Below are 21,739 nucleotides of genomic sequence, written 5' to 3'. Positions count from 1 at the left end.
GAGAGCGGAAGTGATGTCACACACCGACCCAACTCTTATTGCCCCGCCTTCTTCGGTGTAAAAGTTTATTTTCAGGATGACAAGACGGATAAAATGGAGTGTTATTATGTAATTTTGTCATTGAGAAGGAAACAAACATGATCAGAGTGTTCATATGAGATGTTTCCTTTATCTCAATATTTCTCTTTTCGTTGATATTAAATGTCAATCTGATCAGCACTGTGTGTTGGTATGAATTGTAATATTCATTTATGTTCAAATCCTTAATCAGGTAGGTTGAAAGGTTGAGTGTCTGACTGAACAGACGGCTGTAATGAGTCTCTACAGAGTTGATTTGGGGAAAGGATGTTCAAATAATGCAATGAGCAGAAAATAATGTTTTAATAGAGCGGAAATGAAAAAAAACACCAAACGTTAATATCTGCTGCCCCCCTGTGGATTTAAACAGCAACTGATTGCATTATCTGAGCACTGAGTCTGAAGGAAAGGTTTTTATCCATCCATCCATTCATCCATCCATAGATTGTTCATCATCCAGGGCTGAGCCCGGATTATTCTCCAAGCATTTTTTCCAGCTCAGCTAGTAGAATAAGTTTTGTTTTATGGAAGCTGAGGTAACTTAGCTGTGAATGTATGACATGATCAGAAAAAGTTGGATTTATCATAAAACTTGCCTCAGGTGTTGTCACTGTTTGTACGACTACCAGACTGATAAAATATAAAACTTCTAACTAGGCTAGTTTGGTGTCACTAGCCAAGTGGAGGCACAGCTAAGCTATCATTGTATGGGTTTAGCTGCTACAGTGCCATGCAAAATTACATTATCTTTCCTTATGCTCTGTTCATATCATGTTCACGTAAATTGGAACTCGTATAGACATTTACACACCTCGTTTTCGTGCTCAGCGTGAGAGGACGTTAGTGTTTCAGTTTCAACCCCTTTACTGTAATTCTAAATTCCGGCATATATCCATTTTTCCTCACATTGACTGTGTGAGCTAGCGTTTGGCAGAAGTGAGAGCCGTCAGCCAATAAGACACGAGTGTTTCCACATATTTTCCTGTAAACCCTGTCTGATTGGTCTCGCCTCCATTCACTGAAGATATAAAATCACAACACCGCCATCTTCTTTTACTGATGTTCAGTTACGTAGTGACAAACCGCTCCAAGTGGAGAATTTAATATATTCGGGGCTACAGCTCTGAATACCCAGGCCAGGTTACGCCCCTGTGCCAACCTATCACAGGGCACAATTGCACACACTTTCACACACTACAGGCAATTTTGAGATGCCAATCAGCCTACAATGCACGTCTTTTTATTGAGGGAGGAAACCAGGGTACGCAGAGGAAACCCCACAAAGCAGGAGGAGGACATGCAAGCTCCGTACACGCAGGGCAGAGGCAGGATTCGAACCTCCAACCCTACTATATAAACCCATTCAGTAGAATTAATATAAACCCGTGAGTCTTATAGACTACAGAAACACATCTACTTTTTCCCCTAAATTCCTGCAGAGGTGCTGTATTGTCTTTGAACACAGTTTCACACCTCCTTGCCAGTGGAGGTGTACGCCGGGGTCAGTGATGGGGTGAGCCACAGCTTAGCATTGCTCGGAGGCCTGAGAAACCTTTTTGTCCTGTGAAAGCTTTCAGAGCTGTCACACCTGCTTAGCTTTTTACCTTCACACCTTTCTCTCTCCCTTTCAGTTTCTCTCTCTTTCTAGTTTCAAGGTCAGCACAGACTACATGCCCATATCTAATCATTTTTAACTTAACTCATTTCCTTCTTCCTTGCATTCATAACCTGCTTGCATTTTCTTCCACTCTCTCTCTCTCTCTCTCTCTCTCTCTCTCTCTCTCTCTCTCTCTATATATATATATATATATATATATATATATATATATATATATATATATATATATATATATATATATATTTTATAACTGATAGCCTGATAAGAAAAAAAAAAACAGCACCTTGGGGAGAGTAAACATTTTTATTACAAACTTGCCAGGGGCTGTTTGACTTGCAGCCACCCTGTGTGTGTGTGTGTGTGTGTGTGTGTGTGCTTGAGACTAGAAGGACAAGATGAGCCAGAGTCAGAAAGCATTACATAAGAACATTACAAAAAAATACATTTGAGCAAAAACTTAACTTCTGAGTTTTGCACTCTTACTTTCTGCCCAAAATATATGTCTTGTATAACATAATATTTTGGTTTGATAATACTGTTTTGACGGATTCTAGACTTATCATTCACTCTTACATACCATGGGGTCCAAAAGTCTGAGGGTATTAGTGAAAGTGCTTCTATTTTGCATTCTTTTCTAATTTTATACAACAATTTTCATTACAAATGATATTACTGACAACAGCTTGAGTGAAAGTAGAACCTTTGAAATATTTACATGACAGTGTGCACTCGAGCTGGACTCATGGACTCCACAAGTTTGTGCAAAACCTTATGATCCATTTGAGATCCAATCCATCTGAGTGTTGTTTAGTTGTCTGATCACATGCTTCAACAGAAGAGAGTAGACATGAGAAAAATCTGACCTTTTGTACAAAGTAGTTAATATGATCAATATCATAAGATTCTATCTATCTATCTATCTATCGGGTGCGCCCCCCCGGTTGAGAACCACTGTTCTAATACATTATCAATTCTATAGTCACAACCTATACAAGGACTTGACTGCACATGAATGGATTTTTTTTTTTTTTTTTTAAACATTTGTAATAGTTGATATGGTGATGTTTTCTGTCAGGAGGTGTTTATTTAATGTTTTTGGAAGGAGTCTCCAGTGTCAGCGCTTAACAGTCAGTTTCACAACACCAAAAGAAAAAAATGGGTAATTTAATGACGAACTTTGTTAATGATTATTATCTTATTAAGTACTTGTTTAATTAAAAACAAAAAAAAATCAATTGTTGTCAAACCGCTGTGTTAGAAGAGGAATAAAAGACTCCTGGACGTTCTGTCATTAAAAAAATAATCAACTTTGGTGTGGTAACGCTAAATCCACTTCTGTCAACCCTGTCATTGATTATTTTCCTATAACAGCACTCACTGTTGTGGTTTTTTTCCTTACATAGACCTATATTGATGAGAGGTATGTACTGCATTTGTGTATGGCTCTTGGGTATAGAATGCTGAAGGTTTTTGAGAGGATCAGGCAGCTGATTTTGGTCTCCTTCAGTGCTTTTTCGTGTTAGAAATGTTCTCGCCATGTGGCAACAGTGCAGAGGGCCATAGAAATCCGATCATTAATTTGTTCTAGGTTTGATTTCATTGCAGCCTAGCAGGCATCATGTGTTCAGTGAGAAACAAATACAATTACACAGATATACTAATGATGTGGGAATGATCACAAAGAGAAACCCAGAGAGATGCCCACACACGCACACACACGCACACACACACACACACACACACACACACAAACCAGCTTCTTCAGCTACCTTTTTTGATCAGTGTTCATGCTTGGGGTCTGCAGAGCTGCACCACTGGGCTCTGATTTCTGACTCATACCTGTAATGATGGAGAGAAGGTGGAGCTGTGCACTGCAGGCTCAGAGGACTTGAGATTGTCAGTCATTGTAATGATCCATAATTTTAAAAAAATACCAAAAAAACAAAAAAAAACAAAGAAGATCTAAAGAAAATTCATGCCAAGGTATTACATCACTGTTAAATGCTAAAAATGTTCATTAAAGTTATGTGCGTGTAGCAAACTCAACAAGCTGCAGGTCAGTACACTGGACTTTGATTACAATATGGGATTGAAGATTACATCGCATACACACTCAGGAAAAACAGGTTCCTCAAGGATTCTTTGAAATGGTAAAGGTTCTTGGTTTTTTTTTTAAAGCTCTGTTTTGGGGTTCTCTTAGATGCTGGATGGAACATTTCTTTTGTATCTTTGTAGACTTGGTTCCTAAGCAACACTTTAGCATATTTCTATAGTCGTTTTATTTTACATTCATTCATCTAGGAGTCACTTTCATCCTGGTCATGATGGTGGTGGATCCAGAGCCTGACCCAGGAACACTGGATACGAGAAAGAAGCACACCCTGAATGGGACGCCAGACCACGCACACACTCATTCACATGTAGGGACAATTTAATGTAGCCAATACACCTACCTACCAGCATGTTTTTGGGAAGGTGGGAGGAAACCAGAGAACCCAGAGGAAATCCAAATGGACACACACATGCGAAACTCTACCCAGACAGGAACCCAAGCTCATAATCAAACCAGAGACCCTGGAGCTGTGAGGTAGCAGTGCTATCAATACATGACTTGACATGACTTGAAATCCATCATGGAATTGAATAAGCAAGAACTAATACGTTGGCCTAACTATATTCCTGGAAAGAAAATCGTTTCCTCAAGAGTTGTTCTGATAGTTAAATGCTCTTAGAACCGTCAAGGGTTCCCACACAGGACTAAGCAACCAGGAACCCATGAGCTGAAAGTCATTCAAATATGCGCATATATAACACAAATTCAAAATGTCCCATTACATTCTAACAATAAAGGTCTTAGGAACTGACACGTGAGAAAGTCTTACCAAATCTGTTCTAATGGAGTATTACCCGAATTTCCAACTCTGTAGAAACACGATATGAAGTAAATCTGTAGAGTTAGACTTTTGTAAAGGGTTTTTGTGTCGAAACTGAACATTAGTAACAAATGACCACAGTTAGTTCTACTGAAAATGTACATCTCAGAAAGGAAACGTTATACAGATATACAGAACTGGATGAATAATTCATGAATCCACAGTACAGCTGAATTCTCAATTTGTGATTCAGAAGATGTTGATTCATTGTCTATAAGAGCAGACAGTAGTGCTGACTGGAAGGCAAATCATAGATTTATATGAACTGGCTCGCTCTAATACATATTCATGTCGAATAGTAATGACTAACACAGGACGTTTCTTTTTAAATTCATGTTTGTTTAGTTTGTTTTTTGGAAGGAGTCTCCAGTGTCACTGATTTCCACCATGGGAAAGTCTTCAGGACGGAGGAATTTGTGTTTTTACATCTTCTCTGTAATATGACAAGGTGTTTTTTGTTAAAAAAAAATTTAAAAAATGTGTTGTTTGGTAGTTGATTATTTTCCTAAAACACACCATGTCAAGTCATGTTTCACCCATAGACTTCTGACATGTACACTACCTGCCAAAAATCTGGAGACTGAAATGATCTTAAAAAGCTTTTGCTCTGAAGGTGTGTGATTAAATGTGTGAATTCGGTGTTGTAGACAAAAATATAATCGTTCCAACATATTCATTTCTTTCATTGGAAAACTAACATTTTATTTACAAAAAATATATTTATTTAAACGGACGACTCGGAGGGAAATATTCCAAAAAGCAGCCGATAAGTGTCCAGCGTAGGTGTGAACTCCTTTAATACTGTTTAAAAAGCATCTCAGGGAAATTCCGCAAGAAATCATGTGAGAATACGTTTCTGGAAATTCTAGGCAAAAAGGGTATCTACTCTGAAGATGCTAGAATACTTATTAAAAATACTAATATATAAAATAAATATAAATATATAAATAAATAAATAAATCATATTAAAAATTCTAAATTATTTTGATTTATTTTGGGGTTTTTTTTATCAAAACATAATTCCCATAGCTCTATGTGTGTTACTCCAGAGTTTTGATGACTTTCTTCTTATTATTATTTTATTATTATTATGATTATTATGATTATTATGATTATTATGATTATTATTATTATTATAAAATAAATAAAAATAAAGAATGAGTGTGTCTAAACTTTTGACTGGTAGTGTATGTTTTATGTTTCTGTTCTTTTCTCCCTAGAGGAAAATGTTAAAATTCCAGTCAGCAGTAATCACATGCTACAGATGGCAGCAGATAGAGATTCATTTGAAAAAAAATAAATAAATCTGTCATACTCCTTTCAGTCTTATGAGTTTTGCTTTTAAAGGCTTTGCTGCATGATGATCTGTTGGGGTAATTAGTATCAGTTTCATACACCGCTGCATTAGCCAAATGTTCCTCACCCCAGGATGCCTTCAGGAGGTCCTTTGACGTTTCTCCATGGTGCATCATTTTTCCAGCATGTGCCTTCATGGAATCTAACATTTGGGTCAAGGGCTGAGAGTGACTGTCTCATATCATCAGTCAACTCTGACCTTTCGTTGCAGTGACTGCCTCAGGCTGAACGACTGTGTCACACTGCTGCTCCTTTGAAACAAACATGCCTGAAGTAGACAAGCAGACTGACTGAGAAGCTACTACCTTAGCCATCCATTATCATGGCCATAATGAACAACTTGCTAATTATCTAATGAGCTGATTTTCTTATTGACTTTCAGCTTTCAATGCTTTTACGTGCGCTGCTTGCCATTTGTGTGGCTTGCCCGTGTCCTTCGCTGGGCAGCGTGCCACTGCATTAAGAGCCTTTTTAATTACCCATGAATCAAGATTAGCTCTTTTTATTTATTCCTCTTTAACTCCCAGCGATCTATCAATCAGTGCCGCGTAGACATTTAAGCAAGTACAAGGTCAGTGACATTATAGTTCTACAGCTTCCCTAGAGAGGTGCTCGGTGGTTAACATGCTAATTAGCACTGGCAAGCAGAGCATGTTGTGCAAAAAAAAAAAAAAAAAAAATTTTAAATCTGTAAATCTGTACTGGCCTGAATATAAGGATGATGCAACTCAACAAGGCAGAAATTAGCTGAAGAAAAAAAACCAACAGATAGAGCAGAGCTACGCCTGATTTCTGGCCAGTGCTTGATCGTAACAGTTTGTCAGCACTTTAACAAGAGGACTTGAGGACTTGACAGCTTGACCTTGAGTGCGGTTATCGCAGACAAACGCTGCCTTAATGGCACACACACTTGTGCACAAGAATGTGACGAAAGGAGAGAGAGCTCCCACAGACTGCAGGAATCCGAGCAAACTGTAGTGTTGCATCCAAGAAATTTCATGCACACACACACACACACACACACACACACACACACACAATTGACTCCTGCTTTTATATTGTACAAGTATCTAGAAAAGCCTGTATCTCCACATTTCTAGCATATAAAAGTGACAAGCATTATATATTACAAAAAGCCTATACTATCCTGTCTATCTGTTGACTTTAAGCCATTAATCAAGCTCTTGCTGGCTTAAAAAATGCAGCTGTAGGTGGCAGAGGAAGCCTTTTAGAGGCACACGCTGTGCTCTACATTGTAAATGAACAATGTCCTCTCCTAGAAGCTTTCGCAAGTTTTAAAACCAGTGACATAAATGAGCAAACGTTCTCGCAGGAGGCAAGGCTGAGACTGATAATGCACCATGACATAAAAAAAGAACTCAACACCCAGGAGAGTCCAAGATGAGATCACACTGAAATAGTTATTCGCTGCTCCAGCAGTAGTAATGGGACGACGAGTTTGTAATGCACAGCAGATCATCACTTAGATATGGACTAAGTGCACGGGGTAGTCACCATGCAGCTCCATCATTACACACTGCTCCATTTTCCTTTTAACATTTTAAGGGATTCTGATCTAAGGACCGAGTTGATTTCAGAAACATTCTTATCTTGGGCCTATAATTCATGTAATTTGTATATTTCAAAAGGCTCTGAAATATTCCCTCAGGAAATTTCACTTTGTGAGAGAGACATTCCTAATCTTATCAGCTGTAAAAGGCAAGTTCAAGGCTCTTTCACGAGTCGAATTTCACTCACATGTTTCTCTGACTCAAGATGTTTCTTTTTATGATGTGAGAAAGGTTCAAGAAAAGAAAGGAGAGGGGAAATGTTGCCAAAAAACGATCTTGATAAAAGGGTTTTCGTTACAGTTTAACCTCCAATTATTTAAATCTCCATTCATTTGTTTTCTGAAAGAAGAGCCTTGAAGTTCAGTATATTTAACCGTAACCATAAGGACCCCTACACTCTTAAAAATAAAGTTTCCAGTTAAAACCAAAAAGGGTTTTTCAGATTTAAGTTGCGCAAAGAACCTTTTACGTTCTTTAAAGAAGTTCTTTAGAGAACCATCTATTTACTGGTGCTATACAGAAACCAGAAAAGGTTCTTCGCAGCAATGCTAGGTGCCAAGGAACCATATTATCATAAGTTCTCTCAAACCCTTAGTTAGTGCTTTAAGGAACAAGGTAAGGTTCTTAAGCGTGATGCCAGGAGAACATTTTCCAGGCCCACAAAGAACCTTATAGGGTTCACTTTAACCTGTTAACGGATGATCCCTTGAAGAACCAATACACTGCTCTGAAGAAATCATAATGAAACATAAGGAACTTCTTTAATCTCCAAAGAACCATCTAGCTCAACTCAAGTGTACCCTCTTAAAAATAAAGGTTCTTCAATGGTTCTTTACAGCACCATAGGTTCTGCAAAGAACCTTCTTCATGTCAAGAACCATTTTTTATTTAATATGATTCTTGATTTGAGCTATATGGTTCTGTGATCTTACACTATAAGTATATATTTGATATAGAAGCCACGGAGTATTTTTTTTTTAAGCTAGCCAGCCCTGGCAACCCTGTCCTTATACATCCCATGCACTGTTTCTCCCCTGAACATGGGGCAGAGGATTTCCTGCCCCAGTGGACCCCTGTTAGCTTGTTGCAGTTCCCATTTTGGACCAGTAGGTGCAATAATAATTCTGTGGAGCTTAATGTGGCAGTGACAGTGCTGCCCTGTGATTGTGCAACATCTAGAAAGATGAGCAAATCAATGTAACACCTGCTTATATCTCTCAAACAGTACCATCTTTTAAAATAGTTGGTCAATCAAAAGTTATTGATTGGTGTGATATTGGGTGCACAGTGGCTTAGTGGTTAGCACATTTGCCTCACACCTCCAGGGTTGGGGGATCGATTCCCACCGCTGCAGGCTAATTGGCATTTCCAAATTGTATGTAATGGGTGTGTGATTGTGCCCTGTGATGGGTTGGCACCCTGTCCATGTTGTACCCTGTCTTGTTCCTTGGATTGGCTCCAGGTTCCCTGTGACCCTGCAGGGTAAGTGGTATAAAAAATGGATGGATGGATGGTATGATATTAGGGACATCTCTGACTGTTATAAAGTGCTGACACTAGAGACTCCTTCCAAAAATAATCAATTTGCATCTCCTCACAGTCGTTACTATAGAAACAATAACATATTAGAACAAGCACATTAATATAAACCTGTGATTTGCTTTGCAGCTGAGCTGGAAAATGAATCAACACCTCTTGACCAATCAGATTTGAGAATTCAACAGCGCTGTGGTATAAATAACAATGTATCATACTATAGTCGCATAAGGGATGTTACAGGCATCAAAGAAGCAGATCATTTGGCTTTATACTAAGTGTTTGAGTGCCAGCTGAGCAGCGTGTCAACCTTTGATCTTCCTCTCATTGCTAATTGGGAGAATATTGCACAAGAGACTCATATCAGCAACGAAAATAATTAGAAGTGGAAGTGAGTTGACAAAAATAGAGCCAGATAAAGAGTCACAGTGAGGAGTGTATGGGGACATGGTAGGGGGGGTAGATAAAAGAAGAGCAGCAGTACACTCGGACAGGAGAAGGGCACAACAAGACTGACAATGAATCGTTTTCTCCTTACAATTCTACAGAAGGTGGCCTTTTAGTCTGCAGTGGGTTCTCTGGGTCTGGAAAACATGGTGCTGTTGTTATTCATGGTCTGCCTTACTCAGTACATCAGAAACATAGGTGCTGTGGCAGCCACCATCACATATTGGATTTATAATTTTTGTTGTTTATGTAAAACCATGTACAGTGCACCTGTATTGTTGTATATGCTGGACAAAGAGACCATGTACTATTACAAAACGTTTATCTAATTGTAAGTCTATTGTATGAATAGAAGGTTAAGGAAATTTTAAGAATTTTTTTAGACTTATTTATGGGTGTAATATCTCTGGTCTCATATCTGAAGTGGGTCTGAGACCAGTCTGACATATACCTAGTCATTTAAAATCTCTAATCTGTTGTTATTTATAGCTCCACAGTACAGGGTCTGTGCTCAGGTCAGATCAGACTCCGTCTCTCTCTGGCATCTGGCAGCCTGCTGAGGAGGAAAATAAACGCAAATAGGTTGCTGTAAACCACACACAAATGTAGACAATCACACATTTCTTGCTAGTTCTCCACAACTGAGAACTCCCAGGGGGTGGAGCTGGATCTGATCTAACTCCTCCTATAAGTCTAACCTTAACCCCTAACTCTAACCCACACAACACTGTACAACACACCAATCCAACTTGAAACAAGCTCTACACCATGGACTTTTTGTTACACAATGATAGGGGCAACAATTCGCTTGACAACATCCCTGCTGCCACAGTGACTTTTTTAAGGATGTGGTTTCACATCTCACAACTGCCACTGATGAGTTCTTGAGCAAGTCCCTGATCTCTCAACTGCTCATCTATGTGCTTGGATATGCTTATTTTGCCTCACTTCTGAATGTTAGAAAATGAACTAGGCCATGTTTATAACCACGGAATATAACGACCGTCCCATTGAGGCCAAGTAATATCTGTAAGAATTAAAAATCACTTCCTTGCATTGATGGTTTTTATACCCTTTATCTCAGGCCTATTCTTTTTCATTCAAACCCCATTTTCTGAGGATCCTAATTTCTCCCTCATTGCGCCTGGGGAACCATAAGCACAGAAAACATTGCTCCATTTAGCAATTATTTTCAGAAATACAACGATCCAGAACAGTGCTATGTTTATGTAATGTGAGAAACCATGTGAGCGAAATGAAGTTTTGAGGGCACCCATTCTGATCTGTGGAGAAATTATGATGAAGCACTGCCCTCTAGTGGTGAGAGTGAAGAACAAACCGTGACACTAATATGAATTTATGTCCATTCTGACATTAGTAGGTGACTGATGAGGAAGCCATGTAGAAGATTCTTTATTAGCACATGTAGGCAATATAACAGCAAATGTGGGATTCTCTTATCACTTTGGTCTGGCAATAAAGGTAATTACATAAGTAATAAAAACACTTAATAAAAATGGTCAGCAATGTGGTGGTGGGATGTCGACAAATCAGAAGTGGAGTTAGTGTCAGTGTTTTATTCCTCTTATACCACAGCAATTTGCCAATACTAACCATTTTTTAGTTAATTAAATAATAACAAATATTTTAGTAATTTATAGTTGCATTTCATGTTCTGGAATGACCACAAGACGGGGGACACAGTGTCTTACTGGTCAGCATGTTTGCCTCGCACTTTCGGGGATCAAATCCCACCTCCACCCTGTACATGGAGTTTGCATGTTCTCCCCATACTTCAGGGGTTTCCTCCAGGTACTACAGTTTCTTCCGCCAGTCCAAAGACATGCATTGTAGGCTGATTGCTATTTTCCAAAATTGTCCGTATGTGTGAGTGTGTGTGTGAATGTGTGTGCAATTGTGCCCTGCTATGGGCTGGCACCCCATCCAGGGTGTCCCCCGCCTTGTGCCCCGAGTTCCTTGGGATAGGCTCCAGGCTCCACGATGACTTTCCTATGATGGAAAACATAGTCACAGGTTCAACTGTTACAAAGTGCTGACACTGGAGACTCCTTCCAAGATTGCTAAATAAACATCTCCTCACAGCAAACTCCCTCATATTAACAATGAGGTGTTTTTTATGTTTATGTGGATAGTGGGCCAAGTCACTTTGTATGTTACTACAGAAATGATAACAATGCATTAATATAAACCTTGTAGCCGGAACTACTGTCAGACATAGCCGGACCTACCTAATAAGTGACATTAGGAGTAGGTTGTGTATGTTGTGTAAGTTGGGAGACGGGGGTGGTTAGGTATACCATAAGCATAGGTATAGGGGGCCCCATTTGGAAAATCTGCTTAGGGCCCCTAAAATGCTGTTGTCAGAGCTGCTGTTATAGAAAATTAATCAAACACCTTCTGACTAATCAGAATTGAGAATGCAAAAGCACTTTGTTTCAACTGTAATAAAACATATCAAAAACGTTTGACTGGCAGTCTATATATATATATATTTATATCATTTAAGAGTTTGTTCAACCGTGTAACCTGCTACATAAGTGATATAACATCAAACTGGTGTTATTTATAGCATCGTAACATCAGCTATATATAACAGCAGTCCTGCACCACAGAGCTGCCCGAGATGCCTCTCCCTGTGGAGAACTTAGCAATGAGAGCAACTGGTAACGTCATACGAATAAAACTGACCAATCAGCTTACACATACGCGCTCCTATCCAACAGGGTGGCCATGTTGGTGGAAAACCCTTCTGTGCATGATTTCCTGTAGAGATTTGTTTTGTTGCAGTCATACAGTACTGTGCAAAAGTCTTAGGCACCCTATTTTTAGTGCAAACTTTGTTATAGATTTTTATTTTATGACTTCTACATTATCGAGTCAATACAAAAAAAAACATTTTACATTCCCAAACATTAGTTTTCTAGCACAAAATTAAATGTTATAGAAAAATGTATGGATTTCAGTAAAGAAAGCAGCATATTAAGTGGTAATAGACACTTTTCAGACGAAAAACATAATGAAAGCTATAAGAACTCTATAAGACTATAAGAACTCCACTCCAATCCTGATGCACACCTCATGCACACCTCATGTGTAGTTATGTAATCTTGAAGAAACTATTATTTATGTAGAATACATTTTTTAAATCCTGGTTAGTCTCACCAGCTAACAGCTGTTGAACACAGGCCCAGCTAATCAAACTGTGAGACCATCTTTACCTGCTGGTGGAAAAGAAACCAGCACTTGCCATCCAGAGTTACTGTTACTAATGCTACATCATAGACATGCTATCGCTAATGATATAAATAGTAAGGCAATTCTATTATGGATGAATTTAGTCAAGTAATACACTAGTAAAGACAGTCTACCAGTTTATCAGTTAGGCCTTTGTTTAGGCAGCAGGTATGTGCTGAGACCAAGCTGGATTTTTCAGCAGGGAAAATGAGATAAAACATCTAACGTCTGTAAATTCCCCCTGCTGAAAAAAAAAAACAATGGAAACCATTAAAGAAAAATTCTAATAGTTTTCACTACAAATACCATTATACCCCACCAGCTAACCATTAAAACCATTACCATTGCTGGTCCTTAATGGTATCCACCAGACATAACATGCCACCAATAGAAGGCAATAGATTACAAGTAGAGACCCACAGGGACCATTACAGTTTCCATTACAACCAGTACAATTCCTATTATAATCATTAAAACCATTTCAAATTCTGTGAGAGTTTCTATTGTTGTTGTTTTTGTTTGTTTGTTTGGTTGGGTTTTCGGCAGTGCATTTAAACGGTTAACACTGTTATCTCATTTAACACACATTACTGATCAACAAAACTTCATTTAGCTGAATTTGATGTTTTTGTGTTCCATCAGGATTTGATTTGCACACACTACCCAGCTGAAAAAGAGAACAAAACAAAAAAAAACATAGAAACCCTCATAGAATTTGGTTATAAAGGTTATAATGGGAATTGTATTGGTTTTAAAGAAAACTCTAACGGTCCCTATGGGTCTCTACTGGTCTGGTGGTATGTTATGTCTAGTGGACTCAATAATGTTAATGGTAACGGTTTTTAATGGTTAGCTGATGGTTTGTAATGGTATTTGTAGTCGAAAACGTTCTAATTTCTGTTATAGTTTCTATTGTTTTTCACCCCAGCAGGGTGGGCTGGCTCTCATTTCCAGGATCTGGCAACCCTAGACATTCATCTGCTTGCTTGTACAGCATTTTGCAGTCAGCTGCGTTTGGCTCATTCATTCACCTGCTTTACTGGCTACAGCGATCAGGGGTTTTTTGGGTTGATCTCGAGGGTTTTCGTTGTAATTGATGTAAGTGTGGTTAGGTGTTCAGGCTCAGGTGTTTTTGCGCACAGTTTTGTGAGGAAATCATTGTCTGAGATGGGCTGCGCCGGATTCACCTGCTCCAAGAATTCCCTCTGCGCCCTCAACATCCTGTATGTGGTGAGTAGTGAACGCGCAACAACCATATGGACACCTTGTTCTCAGTGCTAGGGATTTTTATATTTATATATACATATACACGTGTTTAAAATGTATTTCAGGCAGGAACGTTGGTAAACAATATCCCTGTCCGACCCACGGGGTTAATATGAATTATTCAGGATAATTTCCGATACTAATCAGCAGGTTTTGGTTTCATGGTCTCCACTGGCTCTGAGTGGAAACAAAAAAAAAAACAAAAGGAAAAAAAAAAGTGTTTAACGCTGCTCCATCTGACATTACACTAAATAGTATGAAATTTGTATTTCATTTGAATATGCGCTGGTTTCCGGACGTAACCATGGCGACCAGTGGTGTTCCTTTAGGTATCTAGTATGTTAGTATACAATTTGGAACACAGCCCATGTTTCCTTACAGTTTTTCCATCAGTCAGGACTTTTTTTTTAAACCTCTGGCTGATTACATCTTCATGTTTTGATTGTTGTTTTGTTGTTTGTTTGTTTGTTTGTTTGTTTGTTTGTTTTGTAGCCGCATGCGATTCCTTTCCACTTGTTAATTCTCAAAACCTTAATAATGTAATTTATTGGGCCTATTTTGGGCCCAATTTGGACATTTTCACTTAGGGGTGTACTCACTTTTGTTGCCAGCGGTTTAGACATTGATGGCTGTGTGTTGAGTTATTTTGATGGGACAGCAAATTTACACTGTTACACAAGTTGTACACTCACTACTTTACAATGTAGCAAAGTGTCATTTCTTCAGTGTTGTCACATGATAAGATATAATCAAATATTTACAAAAATGTGAGGGGTGTACTCACTTTTGTGAGATACTGTAACAATAAAAGATAACTAAACTGGTTAAACTTTCATTTCTAAAATGTGACAATCATTTGTAATTATATTATTCTAGGAGCACTCTTCTAGCACCAGTATCTTGTTTTAACTGTTATATTGGTGTTTTTATCCTATCTGACTCACTGTCTGACTGCTGACCGTCTCCCTCCTCTTGTCTGGCCTTCTGCAGATGGTGAGCATGTTGATGATTGGCATCGCTGCCTGGGGAAAGTGGTTTGGCCTGGTCTCGAGTTTCCAGGTGGTAGGGGGTATCATCGGCATTGGGGTCTTTCTGTTCCTCGTCGCCTTGGCTGGACTCATTGGCGCCATAAAGCACCACCAAGTTCTTCTCTTCTTTGTATCCTTTGCTGTGAAACGTGTCTGTCCCATGAACAGTTTGCCTATGAGACATGTTAAGAGATATTTAACTCAGGCTAGCGTCATTTTTGTGGGTAACTATATGAATAAAGAATAAAATAATAGCCCGGACAAGAAATCTGCTTGTCCTGGGCACTTGGGATGATTTGTCCAACCTTACTGTGTGTAAGGAGTTGTTTATTTAGCATTTTGAAAGGAGTCTCCAGTGTCAGTGCTTTGTAACAGAGGTAAAGATGTACCTTGAGGTTTTCGAACACCGATTGCAGTTTCTCGGTAACGTGACAAGCTGCAGCTGTTAAACAGCTGTTTATAGCTGCTGTAATGTAAGTGATAAGAGGAACGAACTGGTCCACAATATTCAATGTAGCTGTAAACAGATAAAAAGCGTCATACTTTAACAAATTAAAAATGGTTAGTGTTGGCAAATTGCTGTGGTATAAGAAGAACAAAACATTTCAGGACATATTGTTATTGGAAAATAATCAACGTCAGGGTGATAAGTGTAACTCAGCTTCACGTCAGCCACCCAATCACTGATCATTTTCTTCTAACAGCATGCCCTGTTGTATTTTTATTTTATTTTATTTTTTACATATTACTTGATATTTTAACATATGTTGTAACCATTAAACATCCCGTAATGCATGAGTCATTTTCTCTGAGATTTTTCAATTTGGATTTCAAACACTGTTTTTAAAAAGTCAGCCTTGCAATCAAATGCACTTTCCTTGTTTAAGGGACTTCGAGGCTCAACTGTCCTCCCTCATTTATAGCCATTGTTTGTTCCCCTTCATTTTCTGTGAGCATGCAATTAGATGCTTGGTGTCCATTTTCGCTTTGTAGCGAAGCTATACACCGAACACTCTGCAGCACGGAAATATAGGGTGTCCTAAAAGTCTCCATGCACGTCGGAAAGGAACACTTTTTAGCAAAATGTCTTCCAAAGTTTTCCATACTTAGTTTTTTATATATATATATATATATATATTTATATTTATATTTATATTACAACCCCACTTGGTTGTCCCAAAGTTGCGACGCAGTGTAAAATGTAAATAAAATTTATATAAATAAAAATTAATAAACAGAATGCAATGATTTGCGAATCTCATAATCCCATATGATATTCACAGTAGAACATAGAAAACATATCAAATGTTTAAACTGGGGGAAAAATTACCTTGTTTTCTCCTTAAGATGGTACATTTCCTCAGTTTACATATATATATATATATATATATATATATATATATATATATATATATATATATATATATATATATATATATATATATATATCTTCAGATAGCCTTTAAGAATGCCTTTGACAAAAGATGAATGTAATGAAATCATTCTCATGGCTGGATTGGGAAGCTGTCCCAAGGTTGCGATGGACTTTAACAGGAAACATGGCAAGTTTATGTCCACGAACGTCCACTGACGAAGGCACAACTGACGTGGTGCTGGCGAACGTCATCCTTTATGTATGGAGACTTTTGGGACACCCTGTAGATCAAATATCATCATGCTGTGTGTTTATTCCTTTATCCCTCCTTAACGGTTGATTATTAGTACATGATTATCCTGTTCCTGGTGTTTGTGGTCCAGTTCTCCGTGTCCAGTGCGTGCCTGGCCATTAACAAAGAGCAGCAGGTAAAGTCTGATCAGATCATAATACCCTTCATAAATCCATAAAACAAAGCAGCCTCTGCGGCTCTCTGAGTGTCATGCTAATTCATTTTGGAGTTTAATGGTGGTGAGCTAATGAAGTTAAGCGCTGCAGTATTTTGTACCACTGACTTTAGCATGCTGATGAGTTATTTTTAGACTGCTTCAGTGTTGCTGTTTTATTCTTGCCAGTCTTTCGCCTCCTGTTATTTGTTGTCTTGATACTCTGTGTGGAAGCCTTTGTGCCTTAGAAAAATCCCTGTGAAATGTTTTCATACATATCGTCACGTTGCATTATAAATGCTAACATTTATTATTTTGGTAGATGCTAGGAATTCCACATTTTAACATCGGAGAACACTGCTATGCAAAAATAGGCTTATTTTTTATAGATGAGCCAATCAGCATTTGAATGTGGAATGATTGACAGTTGCACAGGTGTTTTGAACTCTCCGATATTAACTTACACTCACTGGAAGCTCCGCCCCCTTCTCCCATGTCACATTAGTAATCTCTCATCTCGTCTCGACTTTCGCACATGAAAGATGTCTGTCAAGGCCAAAAGTTTGTGGACACCTGACCATCACACCCATATGTAGGTCTTCCCCAAGCATTACAATTTTCCTTCACTGATACTAAGAGGGCCAAACCTGTTCTAGCATGACAATGCCCCAAGCGAGCTCCATGAAGACATGGTTGGCCAAGGATGATGTAGAAGAACTCGAGTGTCCTGCACAGAGTCCTGACCTCAACCACACTGAACACCTTTTGGATGAACTGGAACACCGACTACACCCCAGACCTCCTCACTTAACATCAGTGACTGATCTCACTAATGCTCTTGTGGCTGAATGATCACAAATCCCCACAGCCACGCTCCAAAATCTAGTGGAAATCCTTCCCAGAAGAATGGATCTTATTATAACAGCAAAAGGGGAATAAATCTGGGATGTTCAGCAAGCACATATGGGTGTGATGGTCAGGTGTCCATATATTATTGGCCATATAGTGTACTTTGATTAGACAGTGTGTGTTTAATCTGTAAATAATCCACCTGATGACATGTTGTGGATGTGTCTGAAAAAAATTCAGCCCAAATGGAGATCAAATCCCGGCAGTGTTTCACGCTGTGTAATCGTTTGACAGGACTATCTCTGATAGTCTGGACTAGAAAGAAATCAGCCCCAGCCTCACCTCTTCATACCATTCTGTGGATTTATCTCATGACCACTGGTGAGGTTGTTGTGCTTTGATTCACAAATACCCGAAATAATCTTTAAAATAATCTGATGTGGATACCATGTATCACCTTATATTGGTGTATTTATTTATTATTTATTTTTTTGAAAGACAAGGGAGCCCTGATAGCCCATTTATACCAGCTGCTTAATGTCACACTACATTTGTTTTAAGGACCTTCGAGATGTTTCTTTGATATGACAGAAAAGTACAGAGAATGTGTGTGTGTGTATGTGTGTGTGTGTGTGTGTGTGTGAATGCAGAATGAGCTGTTGGAGGTGGGCTGGAACAACTCGCATACCACACAAAGGGACGTGGAGAAGAGCCTGAACTGCTGCGGATTCTCTCACGTGGAAGTCAACAGCACCTGTCCTGCTGTAATTCTCTCTCTCTCTCTCTTTCTCTCTCTCTCTCTCTCTCTCTCTCACACACACACACACACTCATGCATGCAAACACTGTTTGTTCTCTCTTTCTGGGGACTTTCTAATGACAAAATGATTACTGTATGTAATTAACACTATGCCTACACCTAAACCTTACCCCTAACCCCTTTACCTCAGTAACTCTATTTTGGTGAGGAACAGGTGATTGTACAGACATTTGACACTATTCTACCTTTGTAAGGACATTTTTTATTTGGTCCTCACAAAGGGCTAAATACGTATACACAACACATATACACACACTTAGGCAGATTGATTTATTTTACGGCTTTATGACTTTATGGCTTGCATTAAGTATCATAAACGTCAGTTCTGTCTGAGGAAATTTAGTTCCAGGACCCTTAAAAACTAGTGACAGTTTATTTAACATGGATATACCTTTTTTTCCCCCCTAAATTTTCCATGTTGATCACCAGAAGAAAATACCTTTCTCGTGTTATTTAGCAAACCCAGGACATTTTGTTTGACATTGAGTGCAAGGTCAATGGATGTCTAAATGTTTGAACATTTTTGCCCTAGTTATAGTGGAGATGATATGGCTGTTTGTGAGAGTCAGAAATGTTTAGTCTTGTTTTATTTCACTAACCTTCCTTGTACTGATAAATAGATTCGGAAAAGGACAGAGACCATGTCAGAGATGTCTACATATGTACACGTGGATGACAATTTAAAAGGAAATAGCAACTTAAAGTGTGTTAGTAAGGCACTGGACCACAACAAGCCACCAGAACTGCTTTACTGTGCCTTGGTATAGATGTGCTCAAGTCTCTGTACTGTACCGGAGGGATGGACACCTTTCTTTCTAATGATCTTCCATCAGGGAATATTCAGACACTCAGGGTTGTACTGTCTCTGAGATTATAGCGATGTCTCGTCCCGCCAGCTCAATTTTTTTTCTACATCTCTGTAGACTAGCGCATGTGGGGTTTTTTGAGGGTTTTTTTTTTTGCACTAATGAACTCTCAAATGTGATTTTTTTTTTTGTTTTTGTCATTTTTGCAGACCTGCTTTAATACCCCTCTCTGGGTAATCGATGATGGATCGTTCTCGGTCTTCTGTTTTTCCATACATATCGCACTAATGCACAAGCATCGCCGTTATTGAACCTGCGGTCTAAGTCCCACTCCAGGTCTATAGCTGCTGTGGTTTATCAAAGATGACATTCTGATTCGGTTTGTTCCTCCTGCAGGCGTGTTTCACTCATTCCACATGTGACACGTGTGCAGCGAAGATCCAGGAGCACGTTGGGGAGGTGCTGCGCATCGTCGGAGGGATCAGCCTTTTCTTCAGCTTCACTGAGGTGAGGCACAACTTTCAAATCATCTATAAAGTGGTCTATAAGACGTTTTTTTTTTTTTTCAGAAATACAGTTAGATAATAGGGCTGCACAAAACATTGTTTTGACTGTTAGCGCAGTATCTCCTTTAACAATATTGACATCACAGAAGCTTGCGAGATTAAAAAAAATATATATATTATGTTGTGTTCTGTGAGCTTTTTTGAGTATTTCCAAAGTTTCTGATTTCAGAAGTTCCGGACACGGATTTCTCTGAGTGTTTTTGAAAAATTGTGGAATTGGTGTGGTTTAAAAATGAATGAACAAATATAGTTCAAATCAATGTAATCAATCCTAGAGGGGCAGAGCTTTGTTTACTGAAACAGCCGTAACTCAAGACTGCTTGCATGAATTCACACGCATTTTCAGTATAAGGCTCTGAGGATGTCGGCGACATTTTGAAATGCGGTGCGGAGCAAAGTTCCAAAAGCCCTTTTTTTCAGGAAGTGCATGTCCGATTGAGCTGAAATTTGGTGTACTTACTGCAGTGTTGTGCTGATCTGTAAGTGAATTATTTTGTTAACTGGGTTACTTCAAAAGCACGACCACCCACCATCAGCCAATCAGCTCTCAGCAGGCATTTGGCATGATTAGCATTGATCAGTCATCACAAAACCTGATAAGTATGTTAGTCTATGGTCTTTTTATTGTTTTGTACAAATTAGAAACGTAGAACTGAGCACTGGAGGCGATATTTGCAAAAAGTGCTTGGACCCCACAGATAATCACTTGTCTCTACATTCGTCATTGTTATGTGTTTGTTTATTTATTGCTTATTTGTTGTCCTGTATTTTAAAGAATGTGATGTTATTAAGAACTTTTCCAAAAGAGATTAAACTGTAGTTTTATTGTGGGTTTTTTTTTAATTAATGTTAAAATGTAATGTAATTTAGTTTGTATTTCTGAATAACTATTTTGCACACTAAAAATTATTTTAGTAGATAAATGTAAATTTGTAAATTTCTCTAAGTTTAAATACAAACCACACGTTTAATGTTTGTGTACCCCCCTATATTTCCTTCTTTCCTCTTCTCTTTCCTGTTTTTTTTTTTTTTTTTTAGATCCTGGGGGTGTGGCTAACCTACAGATACAGGAACCAGAAAGATCCACGGGCCAATCCTAGCGCCTTCCTGTAAACCCTAGCCTGGACGTGGCAACTTCCTGTCCTCCATCTAACCACTGGACTTCTTACTAGAGCTCTGTACAACACCAGAAGTGTGTGTTTGCTTTCTCTAAAGCAGAGATCAGTGCTCGTTCTCGCTGCTGCGTGTGTTGATCATTTTGAAAGATTGCAGTGTTCTGAGGCAAAAAATAACAATAATCATGTATATATCATTGAGCTGAATTTTTTTGTTGTTGTTTTGAATGGAGCTACCACTATACCAAATGAAACGGAGGAATTTCTATGGAGGAAACACTTCTTCTCATAGATTGTTAAGGGCTAAAAGTAATCATCGTATTTACTGTTTAAAAAATAGACCAACCCAAGAGAAAAACTCTGAGCTATGTGAGAGTAGTATTAAAAAAAAAAACAGACCTAGGCTACTGATCATGAATGCAATAAATTGATCATGCCTTTTTGGCTGATTAATGTGTGTTTTAATTACTCTTCTGAATGACAAAAAAAATTGAAGTTCACTTAATTAATTGGAGAAAAAAATATAGTGCATGGTCTTTATTCATTATCCGTGCAATATGAATATGACAGCCTGTTAAGTTTAATACGCTGGGTTTGACATACTGTAGCTCGGGAATTGATCACATCATACTTGTGTGTGCTATCAAACCAATTAAATGTGTGCATTTCTGTGTG

At 38.5% G+C, this 21,739-nt stretch overlaps 1 protein-coding gene across 2 annotated transcripts; it reads left to right on the top strand.

Moving 5' to 3' along the window:
* The first annotated feature begins 13,575 nt into the window (after positions 1–13,575).
* Positions 13,576–21,739, top strand: tspan13b (tetraspanin 13b). Of its 2 annotated transcripts, XM_053638726.1 has the most exons (6): positions 13,581–14,024; positions 15,051–15,218; positions 16,811–16,891; positions 18,409–18,522; positions 19,780–19,890; positions 20,988–21,739. In XM_053638726.1, exons 1-6 carry the CDS (start codon positions 13,962–13,964, stop codon positions 21,060–21,062), a joined length of 612 nt encoding a protein of 203 aa, XP_053494701.1. In that variant the 5' UTR covers positions 13,581–13,961; the 3' UTR covers positions 21,063–21,739. The 2 variants fall into 2 exon arrangements, with proteins under 2 accessions (XP_053494700.1, XP_053494701.1); XM_053638725.1 differs by having other exon boundaries at positions 13,576–14,024; positions 19,780–21,739.

Source organism: Ictalurus furcatus, chromosome 12 (assembly GCF_023375685.1).
Source record: "Ictalurus furcatus strain D&B chromosome 12, Billie_1.0, whole genome shotgun sequence".
NCBI lineage: Eukaryota > Metazoa > Chordata > Actinopteri > Siluriformes > Ictaluridae > Ictalurus > Ictalurus furcatus.
This window is presented reverse-complemented; position numbering and strand designations above follow the sequence as displayed.